The sequence below is a fragment of the Crinia signifera genome, chromosome 9 (genome assembly GCF_055691185.1).
Source record: "Crinia signifera chromosome 9, ASM5569118v1, whole genome shotgun sequence".
NCBI lineage: Eukaryota > Metazoa > Chordata > Amphibia > Anura > Myobatrachidae > Crinia > Crinia signifera.
Window position 1 is genome coordinate 72210028 of NC_139225.1, and position 20372 is coordinate 72230399.

Genomic DNA, 20372 nt, shown 5'->3' on the forward strand with positions numbered 1-20372 from the left:
CTTAGCATCACCCCTGGACTAATACAGCACACTTGTCAGCACCCCATGAATTATACGGCAGACTTGGCTTACCCCAGGAATTATACGGCACAGATGGTGGCACCCCTGACCTGATACAGCACACATGGAATTATACGGCACAGATGGCGGCACCCCTGGACTGTTACGGCACACATGGCGGCAGGCAGCCATGGAATTATACGGCAGACAAATTCCTGCAGTAAAAATAAAGATTTGTATTCTTTTAATTATAAAAAAGAGCAGCACACCTTACTTAGCAACACCCCATGAATTATACAGCACTCTTGGCTCACCCCTGGACTACAGCGCATTTAACAGCCCTTGCAGTAAAAAAAAAAAAAAAACAACCTTCATTTTATTTTCATTAAAAAAAAGGGCAGCTCCCCTGGTCTGATATGGGACACATGGGGCACCCCTGGAATTATACAGCACACATGCGGGCACCCCAGGACTGATACAGGACACATGGGGGCACCCATGGAATTATATGGCACACATGCGGGCACCCCTGGACTGATACAGCACACATGTGGGCACCCCTGGACAAATACAGCACACATGTGGGCACCCCTGGATGGATACAGCACACATGCGGGCACCCCTGGACTGATACGGGACACTGGGCAGAGCAGCTGGACTGATATGGCACACTTAACACCCCTTGCAGATTAAAAAAAAAAACACCTTTTTTTATTTCAATTAAAAAATGGGGGCAGCTCCCCTGGACTGGGATGGGACACTGGGCAGCACAGCTGGACTAATTCGGGGCAGCCCTGTAGTAAAAAAAAAAAATTCAGAGATCCCTTTAGATGTCCCCCACAGTGGTCCCATTTAACACAGTAGTAGCCTTAGTAATGCCCCCTTAGTAGCTGTTACCTGAATATGTTTCCCCCTCAGTAGTTCCCCCTCAGTAGTTCCCCCTTAGTAGATGTACAACAGTTCCTGCACATGTAGTTCCCCCTTAGTAAATGTATCTTTTGTTGCTTCCCGATATATATTTGTCCCCCTTATGCAGCCCCCATAAATTTATAGCTTCTATTAGTTCCCCCCTTAGAATGTCCTCCGCAGTGGTATTATGTTATGGTATTACATTATGTCCCCCATAGCTTTTTTTTCCCTGTGCGCACAGACAGCACGGACACATCCGTGCTGTCTGACTTCTACATTCCGAATGAAGATGGCGCCGGAGCTGGATCTTATATAGAGATCCGAATCCGGCGCAGGGTGATGACGTTTAACCCTCGTTTTGGACCCGGGAAAATGGCGGCGACCACCGAACTCCCTGGATCCGCCTCGGATCAGGTAAGTCCGTGGGGGTTCGGATCTCTAGAATCCGAACCCGCTCATCTCTAAGGACATGAACTCCAAATTGCCATTATCATACACACAAGCATCTCAGAATTTTCCTACATTGGGCCGATTCCCTATTGTGTATATCCAGGCCAAACACTATGTCAGTTCTATAATCTGGGGGTTCACGGAGAGGGATTGGCGTAACGACTTGGACAATATGCTTTTATCAAAACAAACGGAGAAAAAAGCCATTTCTACCCATTATTTATTTTTGAGACCTGCACTTAAACATGAACAACAACAGACAGGTCTGGGTGCCTCGATCAAGGCCATGCCTACTTTAACACATGACAAGATATTACGCTCCCTACAGACTTCTAGGAAACTAATGCCGGCTATGCAGTATCAAGAAATGTTTTTAAATATATATCATAAGGCTTACTTTTCTCCCAAGCGACAATGGGGCAGATGTATTAACCAGCGTTAAGTGCAAAAATGCACTTAACGCTGGTTAACTGGGGGGGATTACGTCTGTCCTAATGTATTACTAGCGCACCTAACGTGCGCTAGTGACAGCCCGCCGAGTTACGCTCGGCGGGGCTGTCCCTGCAATCCCCCCCAGGGATTAACGGCCGGGGTGATGTATTAACAGCCTTCAAGGCGTTAATTCACCCTGGCCGCTTCGCCAGCTCAGGGCTAGCGTTGTCCTATCCCCCACTATGGGGACAACGCTAGCCCTGCGTCTGGCTTGGGTTGCGCTGGAGATCTCGCGGTTTTAGCGAGATGTTGCGCATGCCCAGTAAGCCGGGCAGGGGGGGCGACGGCGACTGCGCATGTGCGGGGCGGCGAGGGAGCCGATAAGGAGAGCCGTTAACGCTGGGGATAACGGCTCTCCTTATCGGCTTTGGGGGGGTTAATACATCTGCCTATAACGTTTGCCCGCTTCTCCACATTATGCTGGAGAAGCGGGACTCGTTATTCTCAAAACGTTATAGGCAGATTAGTACATCTGCCCCAATACCTGGCAGGGATGATAGATTCAGCCACATGCCCTAGATGTGAAGCAGCGGTTGCTGACCTCTATCATTATTTCTTTGGTTGTCCCTTGATTAGGACATTTTGGCTGAAGGTTAGAACATTCACTTTAAATCATTTAGTAAACTATGTCCCATTTGGGGAACTTGGGCAATTTTCGGCATGCTTCCAGAAGGTCAAAGGGTGGACAAAGGTTGTAAAAAACTGCTTCTAATAGTCAGTGCTGTGGCCAGAAAGACTATATTACAGGCATGGATTGATGCGAAACCCCCGACTTTACAATTATTCAAAGATAAACTGCTCCATGTCTTTACAATGGAGTGGGTGCAGTGCTTTTTGGAGAAGGAGAGACGCTCAGAAAAAGCCGCACACTTTTGTGGCTTAGCATAGTTATCCAGCTACCTCAGTGCAACCTTTTGCCCTAAAAACAATATTGTGAGGTGTTCAGAATAGACTGGAAATTAGTGGAAATTAATGATATTCAGGTTAATAATAGCGTAGGAGCAAAAATGGTATGAAAAGTACTAGGTCACATTCAGTGAGCGCAGTATCCACCTTCAGCTTCATGCATTTGCTTAGGAGGGCGGTACTGAGCTGTACAGTAGCAGCAGCAGCGCTCCCGCCTGAGGAGAGAAGAAACAGCTGCCAACTTCAACTACCAGCAGCAACAGGTGAGCCGTAGCAATGCCGCACACACACACACACACACCCTCCCCGGAGCCCGCCTGCGGCGCCCACACCCCCGTGCTAAACAGCTGCAATCTGCCTGTTTGGAGGAGCTGTGCAGGAGGAGGGAGCAAGCTGCGCACCAGATCCAGGTCATCTGCTTCACATACTTAGTGCTTCACGTAGGTATAGTGCTAGGGTGTACCTGGACTCCCCTTCTGATCAACAGGTGATGGGGATGTTTTGGCAGAACTGCAATGAGCAGGTGAGAAATGATGTGGAACAATTTGGGGCTGCCAACTATGCGGTGTCTGGGCTGCAATAATTAATGTATGCCCTCCACTTCTTTGCCACAGGCTCCACTCAGTCTGTGAACTCACAGTCATTGGGGTGTCAAAAGCCACTTTTCTTTATTATTAACAGTTTCTTATATAGCGCACACATATTCTGCAGCGCTTTAGAGAATAGTTGACCATTCACATCAGTCCCTGCCCCAGGGGAGCTTAATATCTATATTCCCTGCCACATGTACAGGCAAACTGACATTCTAAGGTTAATTTTGTTGGGAGCCAATTAGCCTACCAGCATATTTTCGGATTGTGGGAGGAAACTGGAGTAACCGGAGGAAACCCACGCAAGTTCGGGGCAAATATACAAACTCTGCATGGTTCGTGCCATGGTGGGAATCAATCCCATGACCTCAGTGCTGTGAGGCAGTAATGCTAACCATTACACCATCCGTACTGCCCGTTCTGCAGCGGGTATGGATCATTAGGTCACCAGCAAGTAGGTCGACAAATATTAGGTTGACACTACTAGGTCGACATGGCTTAAGGTCGACATGCAGAAAGGTCAACATGGGTTAGGCCACCAGGGTCATAAGGTCGACAGGGTCATTAGGTTGACAGGGTCATAGGTCAACATGGGTAAGGTCGACAGGGTCATTAGGTCAACAGGGTCATTGGTCAACATGGGTAAGGTCGACAGCCAACATGGTTTTGTTTTAAAAAATTTCACCCCAATGTCGACACAGTCAACATAAACCCTAAAGTTAAAGTCATGTTGACCTACCTGCATGTCAACCTAGTGGTTGTCAACCTAATGCTTGTCGACCCACTTGGTGGTTACCCAATGACCACTGCAGTTGGCATCTCCTATAGTCAGTGGCGTAACTATAGCCCCACAGCCGCCTCTGTGGCAGGAGGTGTGGTATAGGGGTCCAACAGTCGGGATCCCGACAGTCATTATCCTGACGTCGGGATCCCGACCGGCCGGACCCAGACAGCATGGTGAGCGTAACTAAGCCCCTTGCATGCTCGCTGCGGGTACGGTGTCTCGCTACGCGAGCCACCTATTCTATTCCCCCTCTATAGGAGAAAGTCGGCTCCTGATTGGCCGCTAGGCGGCCAATAGAAATCATTATGAGTAGAGGCAGAGAAAGATGAATATCTCTGCATCTCTCCAGTGTCCGAGCGGAGCGGGTACCAGCAGCTGGGAGAAGCGCGACTTGAAGAGAAGATGCAGGGATGGTCGCCACAGAGGACCAGGTGGGTAGGATTTCCTTCCACAGGTACTCCTTTGGATTACTACAGATCCTGGACCCCGGACTCTTCAGCCCTGGAGCCCCGGACCCGGACCAGACCCGGAACCAAGGCCCTGGAACCAAGCCACCGGACCGGACCCAGGGACCTACCGATGGGCTCAAGATAGGTAAGTATCAGTGTGTTTGTGTAATGTATGTATTAAAATTTTATTTTTCTGGCTTGTCAGTGTGTTTATTTAGCTATTTCTTGTACTGTGGAACTACAAGACCCAGCGGGCCCTTTAATGCCCCGCATGCTGGGACTTGTGGTTCTCCAAGTCCCAGCATGCGGGGGAGGCTTTCTGGGACTCATAGTTCCACAGTATAAGACAATAGTTTTTAATCTATTTTTTTACACAAAGATCAGCTCGATGCCCAGGGGCATCGAGGACAGCACCAGGCTTCAGCCTGGTCAGGTAAGTTCTGGAGGGGGGGACCCCTTTATTGGGGGGGTCCCCACTCCCCCAGGACCCCTGGCCAGGCTGACTGGTCGGTAGGGTTAATGCTTTGGCCGCGGGACCTTATATAATAAGTGTCCCCCGGCTGTGGCATTACCCTGCTGGCTGGTTGTGCCTGGGGCTGGTTCTCAAAATATGGGGGACCCCTACTCATTTTGTCCCCCGTTTTTTGGGAACCAGCCCCGGCCCTTGAGCCTGGTTTTAAAAAATCAGCGAAGCCCTATTTGGTTTCCTGATTTTTTAATACCAGCCCCGGCTCTTTCAGCCTGGTGCTGGTTACGGCAGTGGGGGGGACCCCACGCCGATTTTTTTGTTTTACTTCCCACTGCCTAAAAAACGGCTCTGAAACGTGTAGGACTCTGCTTTTTAAACGTGTTGAAATACCGGTTAACTTTAACCGGTAAATCAACTCTGGCACTTTCCCACTGCAGCCTTAAACGTTTAGGAAGGGGAAAAAACGGCAATATACCGTTTAAGACCTGCAGTGGGAAAGGGGCATAACTGTGGTGCAGCTTGTCCCTAACCTAACCTACACAGGCATACGTGTGTACACAGCGCCACCTTGCGTTCACACCTCACATGCTTCTTCCCAGCATGCACCGCAAGCAGCACAGAACTACATTTCCCAGAACACAAGGCGGAGGGTGTGTCCGGACCGCAGGACCCGGATGTAAGGGCATAGTAGCCGCCCAGGGCCGGTGCAGGAAGCGAAGTGGCGCGGGTGAAAGACCAGGAAGTGGCCGGGAGAGACGGTGAGAGGCCCCGAATTGGGCGGATCTGGGCTGCTGCGGTTGGCACATACTAGCTGACAAAGAGCAGGGCGGGTGGTAGACGCTGGGTGAGTTACTGGGACGTATACCGGGCGCGGGTACGCCGGGAGCACCCAGTGCCATGGTGGGAGTGTCCGGGGGGCGGACCGGCATCGGGTAGGTGTTGGGGGCCCGTGGTGTCAGGTGGGTGATGCCGATAGCTTCTCCGAGCACCTGGCCGAAGGGCGGCGGCTACTCTACTCTGTCCTCTGCAGGGGGCGCTGCAATCCCCCCACCACGGGGCAGTAATCCGTTTACCGGGTAATATACATTACACACTAGTGCCTGTGTGTTCCGTGACACTGTCGGGTGAAACTTTTTTATTTTTTTTTCATTATCAGTTTTTGTTCACTTCAAGGTTGTTGTGTCCTGGCAGCATCTCCTATTACGTTATCATACTTCCTTTTTTTTTTTTTTTTTATAAGAAAGGTTTCACAGAAGTTTAAATGTCATGTAACAAGGAAGTTCTGATATCCGCACATACAGTATATTGTTATTGCTGTTGCTGATACCCGCAATTGTTTTATTTATTGAATTAAAAACGATTGCACGCAGGGCCCTCCTAGTTTGCTGTATCAATGTTTCCATTTGTAAAGCACTATGGTATTTCCTGTGCTAGTTTACGAACTGTTCATAATTTTGCAACTTTGTAATTACATTTCAACTAATTATGCATGGTGCCTATATACATCTCTAACTTTTCCCACTGTTGTACAGTATATGCAATAGTGTGTATTTTACAGTACAGTCTTCAGCTGTTACCTGTGCTTAATGTCCTTTGTGTTAGTGGGCAGGGAAAAACAACCTGTAGCTACTAAGATCATAGGAATGTTCCCTGAAATAAATAACATTGCGGTGATCTTGTGGGAGGTAGTGACCTGTCCACGCATGTGATGGCTTTTATGAGGACATTTCTGCATAACACAGGGACATTAACCTTCATGCAGTAGGTGATGTTATGTCCTTGATACAGGAAGATTGTTGCAGTAAATGCATACCAGAAATATTCATCAATTCAATTGGTTAGGCATTCGGCTAGCTCAGTTTGGGATACAAGTTTAGTGGGTATTGCTTATCTATATACCGTTCAAACGTAATAAGGAAGATTCTAGTTTATGCTGTGGTTCACTCAGCAGGTATTAATTTTTTCTTGTGCTTTGCCTTATGCCAGTGGTTCCCAAACTGTGTGCCGTGGCACCCTAGTAGGGGTGCCCTTGGTTAGTGTTCCAGGACAAATTCAAAATTATCTAATGGCAATGTATTAGGCAAAACCAGTGCTTGTGGCTTAAGCTATATGGACAAACAGAAGTGAATCCCAAACCACATAATGGCCCCTAAGCATGACATATAACCTTAATTTAATACTGGTTTCTAAATTTCTCAATTGGAATCTTTTGGCCTAGGGTTGCCGTGTAAAAAATGTTGATACTTTAGGGCACCGTAATTCATGAAAATTTGGGAACCACTGCCTTACGCCTAGTGGGATTGTTGCACCCTCTCATTGTCATTTGACTAGGCAAGTGGATGAAGGTATTGTGTATCAATTGTCTGACAATTTAATTGTTTTTCTTTGTAGGCCCAGTGAGATTTATATAGTCAAAATCAAATGGACATTGTACGGATGTGCATTCCCATTAAGTGTAAATCAAACGGTAGACTGCAGTCTAGACTATATACTCCAAATCGAATGTGTTTTGCTTCCCGAATTGATTCCAATGGAATTGCAAGCAAAATCGTGCTGTGTGAACACAACTTATAAAGGATGTAGTTATAGTAACAATGTTATCTTATATGTTGGTAGTCTGTTTTGTGGATAAATGTGCTATGTACAATTTTTAGGTTCTAATCATTTATCTTTAAAAAAATTATTTTAAGTGTAACATGCACCTTCATCTACTTGCCTTTTTTATTTACATGCCATATACCTGATGTAGGGGCATATTTACTAAGTAGTTTAACCTATTCAGGGGTATGGCCGGAAATTTTCCGGGGTCAGCTCTGCTTCCGCAGCGGGCTGTCCCGAAAAAAAAATTCCAGGCATTCTACCAATATGCAGCTGTGTACCACTGGCACATCACCTCTCGGGGTATGTCGCTCTCCCCTCCTGTCGCATCCCTCCGCTCCAGCGATCAAATGCTGGAAGTCCCCTGCTGCTGCCTCCGCCACCATTCGCTGCATCAACCATGCGCCAGCGGCAGGCCTTGTTCAAGAGTTTAGGCGCCATAGTCACTCAGAGCCGCCCTGAACATCCCCAAGCCTGCCGCCTGGTTACTGCTGTAAATGACGGCAGGGGAACTCCGGCATACGATGGGCGGGGGGAGGGGGGGGGAGTGGTCTGCCCCATCTGTGGTGGGTATTTCTGGGGCAGGAAAAACCTGCCCCAGTAGGTATATCCTGCCTGAAAAACCCACCACTTAAGGGGTTAAATCGTGAAGATGCTCTAATTCTTTACAAGTGATATGGTTCTTAACATATATGCATAAATTACTAAACTTCAGACTAATTTACTGTTCTCATTTTGTCATCAGAAACAGATTGACTTCATGAAGAATGCAGACTATAAAGTGTGTAGTCGTTGGTGATGGAGCAGTTGGAAAGACATGCCTTCTTATCAGTTACACCACCAATGCCTTTCCGGAAGAGTATATCCCCACAGTATTTGACAATTACAGTGCTCAGATGACAGTGGATGGTAGAACAGTTAGCCTTAACCTGTGGGACACTGCTGGTCAGGAAGAATATGACCGTCTGCGCACCCTGTCTTATCCTCAGACCAATGTTTTTATTATATGCTTCTCAATTGGGAGCCCATCTTCCCATGCCAATGTAAGGCATAAGTGGCACCCGGAAGTTTCCCACCACTGTCCTAACGTGCCAATCTTACTTGTTGGTACTAAAAGAGATCTTCGAAATGATGCGGAGACTATTAAAAAGTTAAAGGAGCAAAGTCTTTCGCCCACCACGCCTCAGCAGGGATCGTCACTTGCTAAGCAGATTGGGGCGGTGAAGTACCTCGAATGCTCTGCTTTACACCAGGAGGGAGTGCGAGATGTATTTGCGGAAGCTGTTCGTGCTGTTTTAAATCCTGTGACAAAGAAAAACCCCAAGAAGTGCATCCTACTATAGGGGTGAATGCTAACCATACAAATGCTGATTACGGGAAAAAAATGAATGGGTTTTTAGCATATCATCTTGTATGATATTCCTTTTATCCTCAGCTTGCACTAACAGCTCATTATGTGGGTTGTGAGAGTAGATTCATGGCGCTTTATAGCTTTTCTGAGTGAATGAAAAATGCCACAAGCAAGGCAGTGGTTTATGCAAAGCAACGCAATATGTCATGTACTTGGAGAACGTATCTCTGAGCGCTTTCGCATGCCAGCCTTGCACTTTGGACTGTCATGGGTGAAATGTTTTCTACACATCGTCTTGCTACCACAGACTGAAATTCTGCTTTTTGAAAGAAAAAAAAATATTTTCTACTACTTTCTTACTTTGCCGCTATTAAAGCTTCACAGTGCAATTTCCTTTACTTGCAGAGCAATACTTAAAAGGCCGTTTGCTTTCATCTGACTAAAAAAGTAATTTGGACTTGAAAACCCGTGTACTGTGTGCTGGAACAAAACGACAGACCCCACTGAATTCTGGTAAAACACTGTAACCTTCCTCACCAAAAGGAAGGCATTTTATTACATGTTCCAAATAATTCTGTAGCACAGGACGAACCCCTCCTTTCTTTCCATGTAACTCAGGGTTTATTAATGGTTACGAAACTGATATCCATGTGCAAAATACTTTGTTAATGGTCTAAGGGAATCTATAAGCAAAAATGAGAAAAGTGTGTTCCAGTAAAGCGGCTTACAAAGTTCTGTATAATGCAGATTGCAGTCCATACGCTTCCAAGAGAAACGTGCATTCGCAGTTCTGTCATGTCGGCCAGTCGCTCAAGCACAACATGCTGTTCTATGGTAATGTTGTCCACTTGTTTGTTCTAGTGCTAGAGAAAATACAGAATGAGGCAGGTGCTGAAACATTAGAAAAACACTATCTTGCTCACAGCGTTCTTATCTCTGGGTTGCTTTATTAATGGCTGCATTGTGTACTTCGTCTTGTGTATTCAAATTGATGTGTTTCTTCATAGCAAGGGATCTCCCATCGTACTAGCAGTACACGTCGGCATTTAGTTCATTTTATAAGCTTTGCATGTTCTTTTTGCTTGAACGGTGCAGACAGTGCTGTGCCTGTAAGTGTGCCAATGATTGGGTCTAAAGTATTAAAACTGTGGATTTGACTTTAAGGGAGAACTCCAGCATTAATGCTTGCCAATGTTTTTTAAAACTGTTCCTAGTCACTGTAATTCGGGATTGGGAGTATCTGTACAGTTTTCACACCGGTTCGTTGGATGAACTGTGCAGTTTCCAATCATCTTTACAAATTGTAAATTAATATAGGGCAGTAGCTTATGGGGGGAGGGGGTGGAATTGTACCATTAATATTTAATGAGCTCTAAAGCTTTTGAATTTGTCACAGATCCATATATTCCTTGTTTTTTAAGAACAAGTTGATAGAGGAGCCAAACTGAATACATTGTACTACAAATATTATTGTGGATAGCTATTTCCATTGTAGGCCTGTCTTGCTTGTGAGATCCTCTGCTTAGACCTCATCCCTGCTGTCTAGGTCTCATCTATCCCACTGCATGCTCCTTCGATCTCATCCATGTTGTTTAGACCATATCCATGCCATGGCCAATTAGAAATCTTATATTTACATTGGTCACTTCCCTACTTAGACCACACTACTCATACACAATTGCTTTCAGTGCCAATATTTTTGTTAACCAACCTCCCAGAAAATGAAGCCTCGCCTATTCGCTAGGGACTTATGCTTCAACTATATTGGTTTTTCTATTAAATATTAATCATGGGGTACCCTGTATCGCTGACTTGTAGTGAATTTCAAAACTGTGTTCTCCAAGCCCAGAGGTTCCTTAACCTGGTCCTCAAAGCACCCTGACGGACCTTGTTTTAAAAATCTCCATGGCTCATCACAGATGGCTACATCAAATTGACTGAGGACCATTTGGGTGCCTCGATGACCTTGTTGGGGAATCTCCTGTCTCTATTAAAAACATGGTTGTCAGTGCTCCTCATGATCAGGTTTATCTACAAAATATATATATCACACTTCTCTTATATGAATATAGATTTCCTTTTACTAGCGCTCAGGCTGCACAGGATTACAATGAAATAATTAGCAAAAACAGGTGGGGCTACTATTAATTATGAAGCCATTGTATATGATTGATTGTAATGGGACAGCATTATATAGACATTCACTGTAAGCTTTACCATCGCTTACCAAGGAAGCAGATCTAGATCATATATAAAGTGCCTCTCCTATTGGTTATGAGAACTTTGTACGTGAGTTTAATTTTGTAGCTAAATAAATACAGCCGGGCAAAGCAGCTGTGAAATCCTTTTATGTATGTTACAAAAATGATGTATCCTGTAAATTCTTTTTATATTGTGTAATAATGGTACTTGCAAATGTTACATCTGTTTATTACCAAAGAGCAACCCGTAAATCTTAGACCTACTGCTTGAGAAACAAAAATATCTTAGGCTCCTGTTGTACTGCAAATACCAGTTGGCTTTTAAAGCTGTTTAAATGTAAAAAAAAACCTGTTAGGGATACATTTACTAAAGTGTATATTTTTAGAAGTAAGAGATTCTATCTATTACAGTATGCTCTAAAAGGTGCTAGAAAAGCAGACACTGGATACGATGGGCATCATCTCTTCTAAATACTCACACTTTAGTAAATGTACCCCTTAGAATAAAATTAATCTCTAACTGTTGTGGAACTTGCAGTTCCAGCATGCGCTATCAGCCTCTGGCATGAGGTCCTAAGTCCATAACAGCGGGCAGCTACGGGTCTCCCAAGCCTTTCGTAGATCATAACCGCAAAAATACCCTATCTGTTTCTCTAAAATAAAAATGTGGGGTAGTGCCACAAGAGACAGTTGTAACCGCTGAAGAAACAGACTCTCTGTAAAATGAAGCTTTGAAAAAACACTTTGTGTCACTGAGAAAATGGTTCCAAGAAATGGAATCCTAATAATTTGAAGGACATTCTAAGACTGTGGAAAGATAGTGTTTTCTCTGCTTATCTAAGCCTGGCAAAATATCAGGAATGTATATTTTTGTGCTAAGAACTAAATTTCTAATTCAATGCATATCTTTTAGTTAAATTCAATTAACATTTATATTTATTTAAAGGACTCATAATAAATGGTACTTTGGATACTGTCTCTAGCGTCTGGCATTATTTTATTTCACCTATTGGTATAATATTCATTGGGTCTAAAATGAAATAAACCTAATTCGATTTGTTAAAGACTGTTCAGCTTCTCAACATGCTTTGCTGGGGCTGAATATTGCAGGAGAGACAGAAGGATGGAGCAGCCTTTGTGATGGGCCTTATTGTAAAGAAGATGACTCTAAAGTCAAAGGAGAGAAAGGTTACAAGTGGAGTACCCCAGGTATCTGTACTTGGGCCAGTGCATTTTAATATCTTCATTGGTGATATTGCAAATGGAATTGAGGGTAAAATGTGCCTTTTTGCAGATGACACAAAGGTATGCAACAGGATAGACACACCAGGAGGGGTAACAAATGATTGATGATCTAGGTAGATTAGAGGAATGGTCAAGAGCATGGCAACTACAGTTTAATGCCAAAAAATGCAAAATCATGCACTTGGGTCTCAGAAATCCAAAGACTAAATATAGTATAAATGGCACTATAATGGAAACTACTGAGGAAGAGCGAAATCCAGGTGTCAATATTTCAGAGGACTTAAGGCAGATAGGCAATGTAACAAAGCAATGAAGAAGGCAAGTCAGATGCTTGGTTGCATAGGGAGAGGGATCAGCAGTAGAAAGAAAGAAATAATAATGCCACTGTATAGGTCATTGGTACAACCTCATCTAGAGTACTGTGTTCAGTTCTGGAGGCCATATCTCCAGAAGGCTATAAATACATTAGACTGTACAAAGAAGGGCAACTAAAATGGTGCATGTATTTATTTGGTTGAGTGCAGCGCTCTACCTCTTTTTGATTGAAACTGTGTCTGTGTGCTTGGTGGGTTGTTGAATAAATTAATGGGCAAATTTTATTGTAAATAAACTTTTACTTTCATTCAACAACCCACCAAGCACTCAATCAAAAAGAGGTAGAGCGCTGCACTTAACCAAATAAATACTTGCTCAAACCCCAAACTAGACCAGTCACCAGGAGAGTGAAGCAGCTAACCCCGCACAGCGTGGATCAGTGCGCAGGGACCAAAAGAAAACTGAATAAAATGGTGCATGGCCTACGTCACAAAACGTACCAGGAAAGACTAAAAGATCTTAATATGTATACTTTGGAGCAGAGAAGGGAAAGGGGGGACATGATAGAAACTTTCAAATATGTCAAGGGCTTTAACAAGGTACAGGTGGGAGACATTCTTCACAGGAAGAGGAGCAATAGAACACGAGGACATGCACTGAAACTAGAGGGAGGAAGATTATTCAGGTATTGTAATAAAATGTAGAAAGAGCTCTTCCCAATTCCTCCCAACAGTGCCAGTAACATATCAATCCCCAGTAGCAAAGTGGAGAATATGTTTTGCAACCTGCACGCCGAGAATTGGCCACCACAAGAAAAACCTTGTTTCCTGCCCGTTACATTAAGTCATTTTTCCTCCTCATAGTAGTGCCCATTATACATGATGCCACACACCGTAATGTCCATTACTTGTTATGCCAAACACCTTAACCCCTTCACGACATTTGACGTATATATACGTCATGGCTGGGAAGTACTTCCCGACACATGACGTATATATACGTCATGACTTTAAACTGTCACTGCGTCTCGAGACGCAGTGACAGAGGGACGATGTCTGCTGTCCCTGACAGCAGACATGTCCCTGCATGCCCAGGGGGGGCTGCGATGTCGCCCCCCCGTCGGCGATCGCTGTGATTGGCTGTTCAGTGTGAACAGCCATTCACAGCGTTTTCCTGTGTTACCAGCGAATCAGACGCTTGGTAACACAGGTGTCAATCACCGCCGGGCGTCAGGGGGCATGAGGGGGTCATCGGTGACTATGACACCTCACCCCACCTGCCCCCAAGGCTGTGATTGGTCCGTGGGACCCACGGACCAATCACAGCCAAGGCGCGACATTTAAACTAACGGTGACTGCGCTGCAGACGCCATTCCGGTCTGGAATAGCGTGCAGAGCGGTCACCGTGCCTATCTGCCGTGATACTGACCTGATCCTTGCTAATACTTACCTGATCCTTGCAAATACCTTACCTGATCACTTGATCACTGCTTGTAGCGTGCTGGACGCTTCCTGGATCTGACTTCCTGAGACTTCCTGCTGCTGCTGCAGTGTGATAGAGAGAGATAGAGAGATAGTGACAGAGAGAGCTATATTGTGTGTCTGCTACCCCCCCTTTTTGGGGGTGCAGGGTTTTTTTATATATAAATAACTGTCACTGCTGCTGCTGCAGTGTCATAGTGATAGATAGTGAGAGATAGTGATAGATAGTGAGAGATAGAGAGATTTGTGTCTGCTACCCCCCCTTTTTGGGGGTGCAGGTTTTTTTTTTATATATATAACTGTCAGTGCTGCTGCTGCAGTGTCATAGTGATAGATAGTGATAGATAGAGAGAGATAGTGACATAGAGTGATAGAGAGTGTATATTTTGTGTCTGCTACCCCCCCTTTTTGGGGGTGCAGGTTTTTTTTTATACATATAACTGTCAGTGCTGCTGCTGCAGTGTGATAGATAGTGAGAGATAGAGAGAGATAGTGACAGAGAGTGATAGAGAGTGTATATTTTGTGTCTGCAACCCCCGCCTTTTGTGCTGATCACTATATCTGAGGTGATCAGCAACTTTTTGGGGGCGCAGAGGTTTTTTTTTTTTATATATATACCTGTCAGTTGCTGCCAGTTGCACCAAAGGTTGTGCACCTGCTGCCCCTCACTGGTAATCAGTGCTGTGTGGTCTTTTTTTAATTTTTTTTTTACACACATTGTGATTTTGTGGGTGTCCTGTGGCCACTGTGCGCTGATCAGTGACGTACATCACTGATCAGCTTTTTCGGCACAGGGTTGATCTATTTTTTTTTTTTTTTTTGATCAAATTCCTGTTGCCTTTGAGCGCTGTTCAGTGACGGACGTTACTGACCAACATCTGTGCTCAATTTTTGGCGCAGGACCTTTTTTTTTGTTTTTTTTAACCCCTTCAATTTTTTTTTTTTTAACCCCTTCAATTTTTTTTTTTTTTAACCCCTTCAATTTTTTTTTTTTTGTATAAAGTATTTTTTTTTTCTGCACTACATACACACTACACACTACATACCCCCCGGGTTGAAATAAAGTTTGTACCCCCCCCCTACACTATACACGTGTTGAAACATTTCACTACCAGTAACACAAAAATAAAAATGTCATCCCAAATGTCATCCCAGTCATCCAGAAGAATGTATTCAGTGGAGGAGGCATATGCCATGCTTGCTTCTGATTCTGACACAGCCAGTGAGGCAAGCGGGGAATTTGAAGGATTCGTCTTAAGCTCCTCTTCCTCCTCTGGTGATGAGGGACCCCCTCAAAGACGCCCCCGTAGAGCAGCTGAGACCCCCCCCCCCAATAATTGATCTCGTATGGACCCCACCACCAGACAATTTTGAGCCCCAGGTTCCTGAGTTTTTGGCCATCCCAGGAATCCAATTTGATTCCACAGGTCTCAGAGAAATTGACTTTTTCAAATTATTTTTCTCTGATGATTTTATAAATTTAATGGTGGACCAAACTAATTTATATGCCCAGCAGTTTATTGCTCAAAACCCCACGTCATCATTTGCTAGGTGGACCCCTGTAGATGCAGTAGAGATGATGACGTTTTGGGGTCTGGTGTTTCATATGGGCATAGTAAAAAAGCCACAAATTAGGCAATATTGGAGTACAGATGTTCTGTACAGCACCCCATTTTACCGTATGGCCATGACTCGGACTCGTTTTGAGGCAATCCATAAATTTATACATTACACCGATAATGCACAGTGCCCACCCAGAGATGATCCCACCTTTGACAGGCTTTTCAAAGTCAGGCCGGTCATTGATCATTTCAGTGCCAAATTTGCAGAGCTATACATCCCTGATAAATGTATTAGCATCGACGAGTCCCTTATACATTTTAAAGGAAGGGTTAAATTCCGCCAGTACCTTCCCAGTAAGAGGGCAAGGTATGGCATAAAAATGTATAAGCTGTGTGAAAGCACCACAGGGTACACCCACAAGTTTAGGGTATATGAAGGGAAGGATTCAAGAATTGAACCGCCAGAATGCCCCCCCTCCCTCGTAGGTGTTAGTGGAAAAATTGTCTGGGATTTAATGCACCCCTTCCTGGATAAGGGTTATCACCTCTATGTGGATAACTTTTACACCAGCATCCCCCTGTTTAAGGCCCTTGGTTCAAGAGGTACAGCAGCTTGCGGTACTGTGCGTAAGAACCAAAGAGGCCTCCCAAAAACGCACATTGCCCAAGTAATGAGAAGGGGTGAAAGCAGGGGAATATGCACCGAAAATATGTTGTTGGTCAAATATAAGGACAAGAGGGATGTCCTTATACTGACAACAATTCATGGAGACAGTACCACCTCCATCCCTGTACGAGGTACCAGTACCCACACCTCAAAACCAAATTGTATCCTAGATTACAATAAGTACATGGGCGGAGTGGATCTTTCAGATCAGGTACTGAAGCCGTACAGTGCCCTGCGGAAAACAAATATCTGGTACAAGAAGCTGGCCGTGTATATCATCCAGATGGCACTGTATAACGCTTACGTGCTATTCCGTTCTACCGGCCAGAGGGGGACATTTATGCACTTTCAAGAGGAAGTCATAAAGGGCCTAATATTTGGGAACCAGCAGGCAGAGGGCCCCAGTACTTCTAGTACTGGCCCCCGTATTGTACCAGGGCAGCATTTTCCCAACGAAATCCCCTCCACTGCAAGAAAGGGCAGGACACAAAAAAGGTGCAAAGTTTGCTATAAAAAGGGAATAAGAAAGGAAACTATTTTCCACTGTGAAACTTGCCCCGACAAACCCGGCCTATGTATAAAGGAGTGTTTCAAAATATACCACACATCTATGGATTATTAGGTTCATCATTTCACCGTGCTTCGGGGGTCTTGCTAATGCCACATAGTACCCACCATTCATTCCACCAGAATCTGAGCTGCAAAATCCAAAAATCACTCCTTCCCTTCTGAGTCCTGCCATGCACCCAACTGGTATTTTTTGGTCACATGTGAGGCATTGCCGTACTCTGGAGAAATGGGGGCACAGATTTTGGGGTGCTTTGTCTCCTTCATTCCTTGTGAAAATGAAAAATTTTGAGCCAGAACTGCATTTTTGTGTAAAAAAATGTAATTTTTCATTTTCACTGCCCAGTTGTATCAAAATTGGTGAAACCCCTGGGGGTTTGAAATGTACACTATACCCCTAGATGAATTCCCTGAGGAGTGTAGTTTGCAAAATGGGGTCACTTGTGGGGGGGGTTCCACTGTATTGGTAATGCAACATAGCACCCACCATTCATTCCACCAAAATCCCACCATTCATTCCACCAAAATCTGTGCTCCAAAATCCAAAAATCACTCCTTCCCTTCTGAGTCCTGCCATGCACCCAACTGGTATTTTTTGGTCACATGTGAGGCATTGCCGTACTCTGGAGAAATGGGGGCACAGATTTTGGGGTGCTTTGTCTCCTTCATTCCTTGTGAAAATGAAAAATTTTGAGCCAGAACTGCATTTTTGTGTAAAAAAATGTAATTTTTCATTTTCACTGCCCAGTTGTATCAAAATTGGTGAAACCCCTGGGGGTTTGAAATGTACACTATACCCCTAGATGAATTCCCTGAGGAGTGTAGTTTGCAAAATGGGGTCACTTGTGGGGGGGTTCCACTGTATTGGTAATGCAACATAGCACCCACCATTCATTCCACCAAAATCTGTGCTCCAAAATCCAAAAATCACTCCTTCCCTTCTGAGTCCTGCCATGCACCCAACTGGTATTTTTTGGTCACATGTGAGGCATTGCCGTACTCTGGAGAAATGGGGGCACAGATTTTGGGGTGCTTTGTCTCCTTCATTCCTTGTGAAAATGAAAAATTTTGAGCCAGAAGTACATTTTTGTGTAAAAAAATGTAATTTTTCATTTTCACTGCCCAGTTGTATCAAAATTGGTGAAACCCCTGGGGGTTTGAAATGTACACTATACCCCTAGATGAATTCCCTGAGGGGTGTACTTTGCAAAATGGGGTGACTTGTGGGGGGGTTCCACTGTATTGGTGCTTTGGGAGTCTTGCTAATGCAACATGGCACCCACCATTCATTCCACCAAAATCTGTGCTGCCAAATCCAAAAATCACTCCTTCCCTTCTGAGTCCTGCCATGCGCCCAACTGGTATTTTTTGGTCACATGTGAGGCATTGCCGTACTCGGGAGAAATTGGGGCACAGATTTTGGGGTGCTTTGTCTCCTTCATTCCTTGTGAAAATGAAAAATTTTGAGCCAGAACTGCATTTTTGTGTAAAAAAATGTAATTTTTCATTTTCACTGCCCAGTTGTATCAAAATTGGTGAAACCCCTGGGGGTTTGAAATGTACACTATACCCCTAGATGAATTCCCTGAGGGGTGTACTTTGCAAAATGGGGTGACTTGTGGGGGGGTTCCACTGTATTGGTGCTTTGGGAGTCTTGCTAATGCAACATGGCACCCACCATTCATTCCACCAAAATCTGTGCTGCCAAATCCAAAAATCACTCCTTCCCTTCTGAGTCCTGCCATGCGCCCAACTGGTATTTTTTGGTCACATGTGAGGCATTGCCGTACTCGGGAGAAATTGGGGCACAGATTTTGGGGTGCTTTGTCTCCTTCATTCCTTGTGAAAATGAAAAATTTTGAGCCAGAACTGCATTTTTGTGTAAAAAAATGTAATTTTTCATTTTCACTGCCCAGTTGTATCAAAATTGGTGAAACCCCTGGGGGTTTGAAATGTACACTATACCCCTAGATGAATTCCCTGAGGGGTGTACTTTGCAAAATGGGGTGACTTGTGGGGGGGTTCCACTGTATTGGTGCTTTGGGAGTCTTGCTAATGCAACATGGCACCCACCATTCATTCCACCAAAATCTGTGCTGCCAAATCCAAAAATCACTCCTTCCCTTCTGAGTCCTGCCATGCGCCCAACTGGTATTTTTTGGTCACATGTGAGGCATTGCCGTACTCGGGAGAAATTGGGGCACAGATTTTGGGGTGCTTTGTCTCCTTCATTCCTTGTGAAAATGAAAAATTTTGAGCCAGAACTGCATTTTTGTGTAAAAAAATGTAATTTTTCATTTTCACTGCCCAGTTGTATCAAAATTGGTGAAACCCCTGGGGGTTTGAAATGTACACTATACCCCTAGATGAATTCCCTGAGGGGTGTACTTTGCAAAATGGGGTGACTTGTGGGGGGGTTCCACTGTATTGGTGCTTTGGGAGTCTTGCTAATGCAACATGGCACCCACCATTCATTCCACCAAAATCTGTGCTGCCAAATCCAAAAATCACTCCTTCCCTTCTGAGTCCTGCCATGCGCCCAACTGGTATTTTTTGGTCACATGTGAGGCATTGCCGTACTCGGGAGAAATTGGGGCACAGATTTTGGGGTGCTTTGTCTCCTTCATTCCTTGTGAAAATGAAAAATTTTGAGCCAGAACTGCATTTTTGTGTAAAAAAATGTAATTTTTCATTTTCACTGCCCAGTTGTACCAAAATTGGTGAAACCCCTGGGGGTTTGAAATGTACACTATACCCCTAGATGAATTCCCTGAGGGGTGTACTTTGCAAAATGGGGTGACTTGTGGGGGGGTTCCACTGTATTGGTGCAACATAGCACCCACCATTTATTCCACCAAAATCTGTGCTGCAAAATCCAAAAATCACTCCTTCCCTTCTGAGTCCTGCCATGCGCCCAACTGGTATTTTATGGTCACATGTGAGGCATTGCCGTACTCGGGAGAAATTGGGGCACAGATTTTGGGGTGCTTTGTCTCCTTCATTCCTTGTGAAAATGAAAAATTTTGAGCCAGAACTGCATGTTTGTGTAAAAAAATGTAATTTTCCATTTTCACATCCCAGTTGTACCAAAATTGGTGAAACCCCTGGGGGTTTGAAATGTACACTATACCCCTAGATGAATTCCCTGAGGGGTGTAGATTGCAAAATGGGGTGACTTGTGGGGGAGGTTCCTAACTTTTAGCACTTATGGTGCCTAGAATCCTACATGGTGCCTAAAAAAAAATCTCATAAAAAGGAGGCTCCAAAATCAAGTAGGTGCTCCTTCTATTATGAAGCCTGTGGTTTGGTCAACGTGCACACTAGGGCCACATATAG

The 20372-nt window shown here is 44.6% G+C and overlaps 1 protein-coding gene across 3 annotated transcripts; it reads left to right on the forward strand.

The window, feature by feature from the left end:
* Nucleotides 1–5664: 5664 nt before the first annotated feature.
* On the forward strand, nt 5665–12177 carry LOC146035641 (rho-related GTP-binding protein RhoG-like). Of its 3 annotated transcripts, none has more exons than XM_083159216.1 (2): nt 5665–5807; nt 8393–12177. In XM_083159216.1, the coding sequence occupies exon 2, from the start codon at nt 8415–8417 to the stop codon at nt 8988–8990; it is 576 nt and encodes a 191-aa protein (XP_083015342.1). In that variant the 5' UTR covers nt 5665–5807; nt 8393–8414; the 3' UTR covers nt 8991–12177. The 3 variants fall into 3 exon arrangements, with proteins under 3 accessions (XP_083015342.1, XP_083015341.1, XP_083015343.1); XM_083159215.1 differs by having other exon boundaries at nt 5698–5893; XM_083159217.1 differs by lacking the exon at nt 5665–5807 and adding an exon at nt 5977–6125.
* The last annotated feature ends 8195 nt before the right edge of the window (nt 12178–20372 follow it).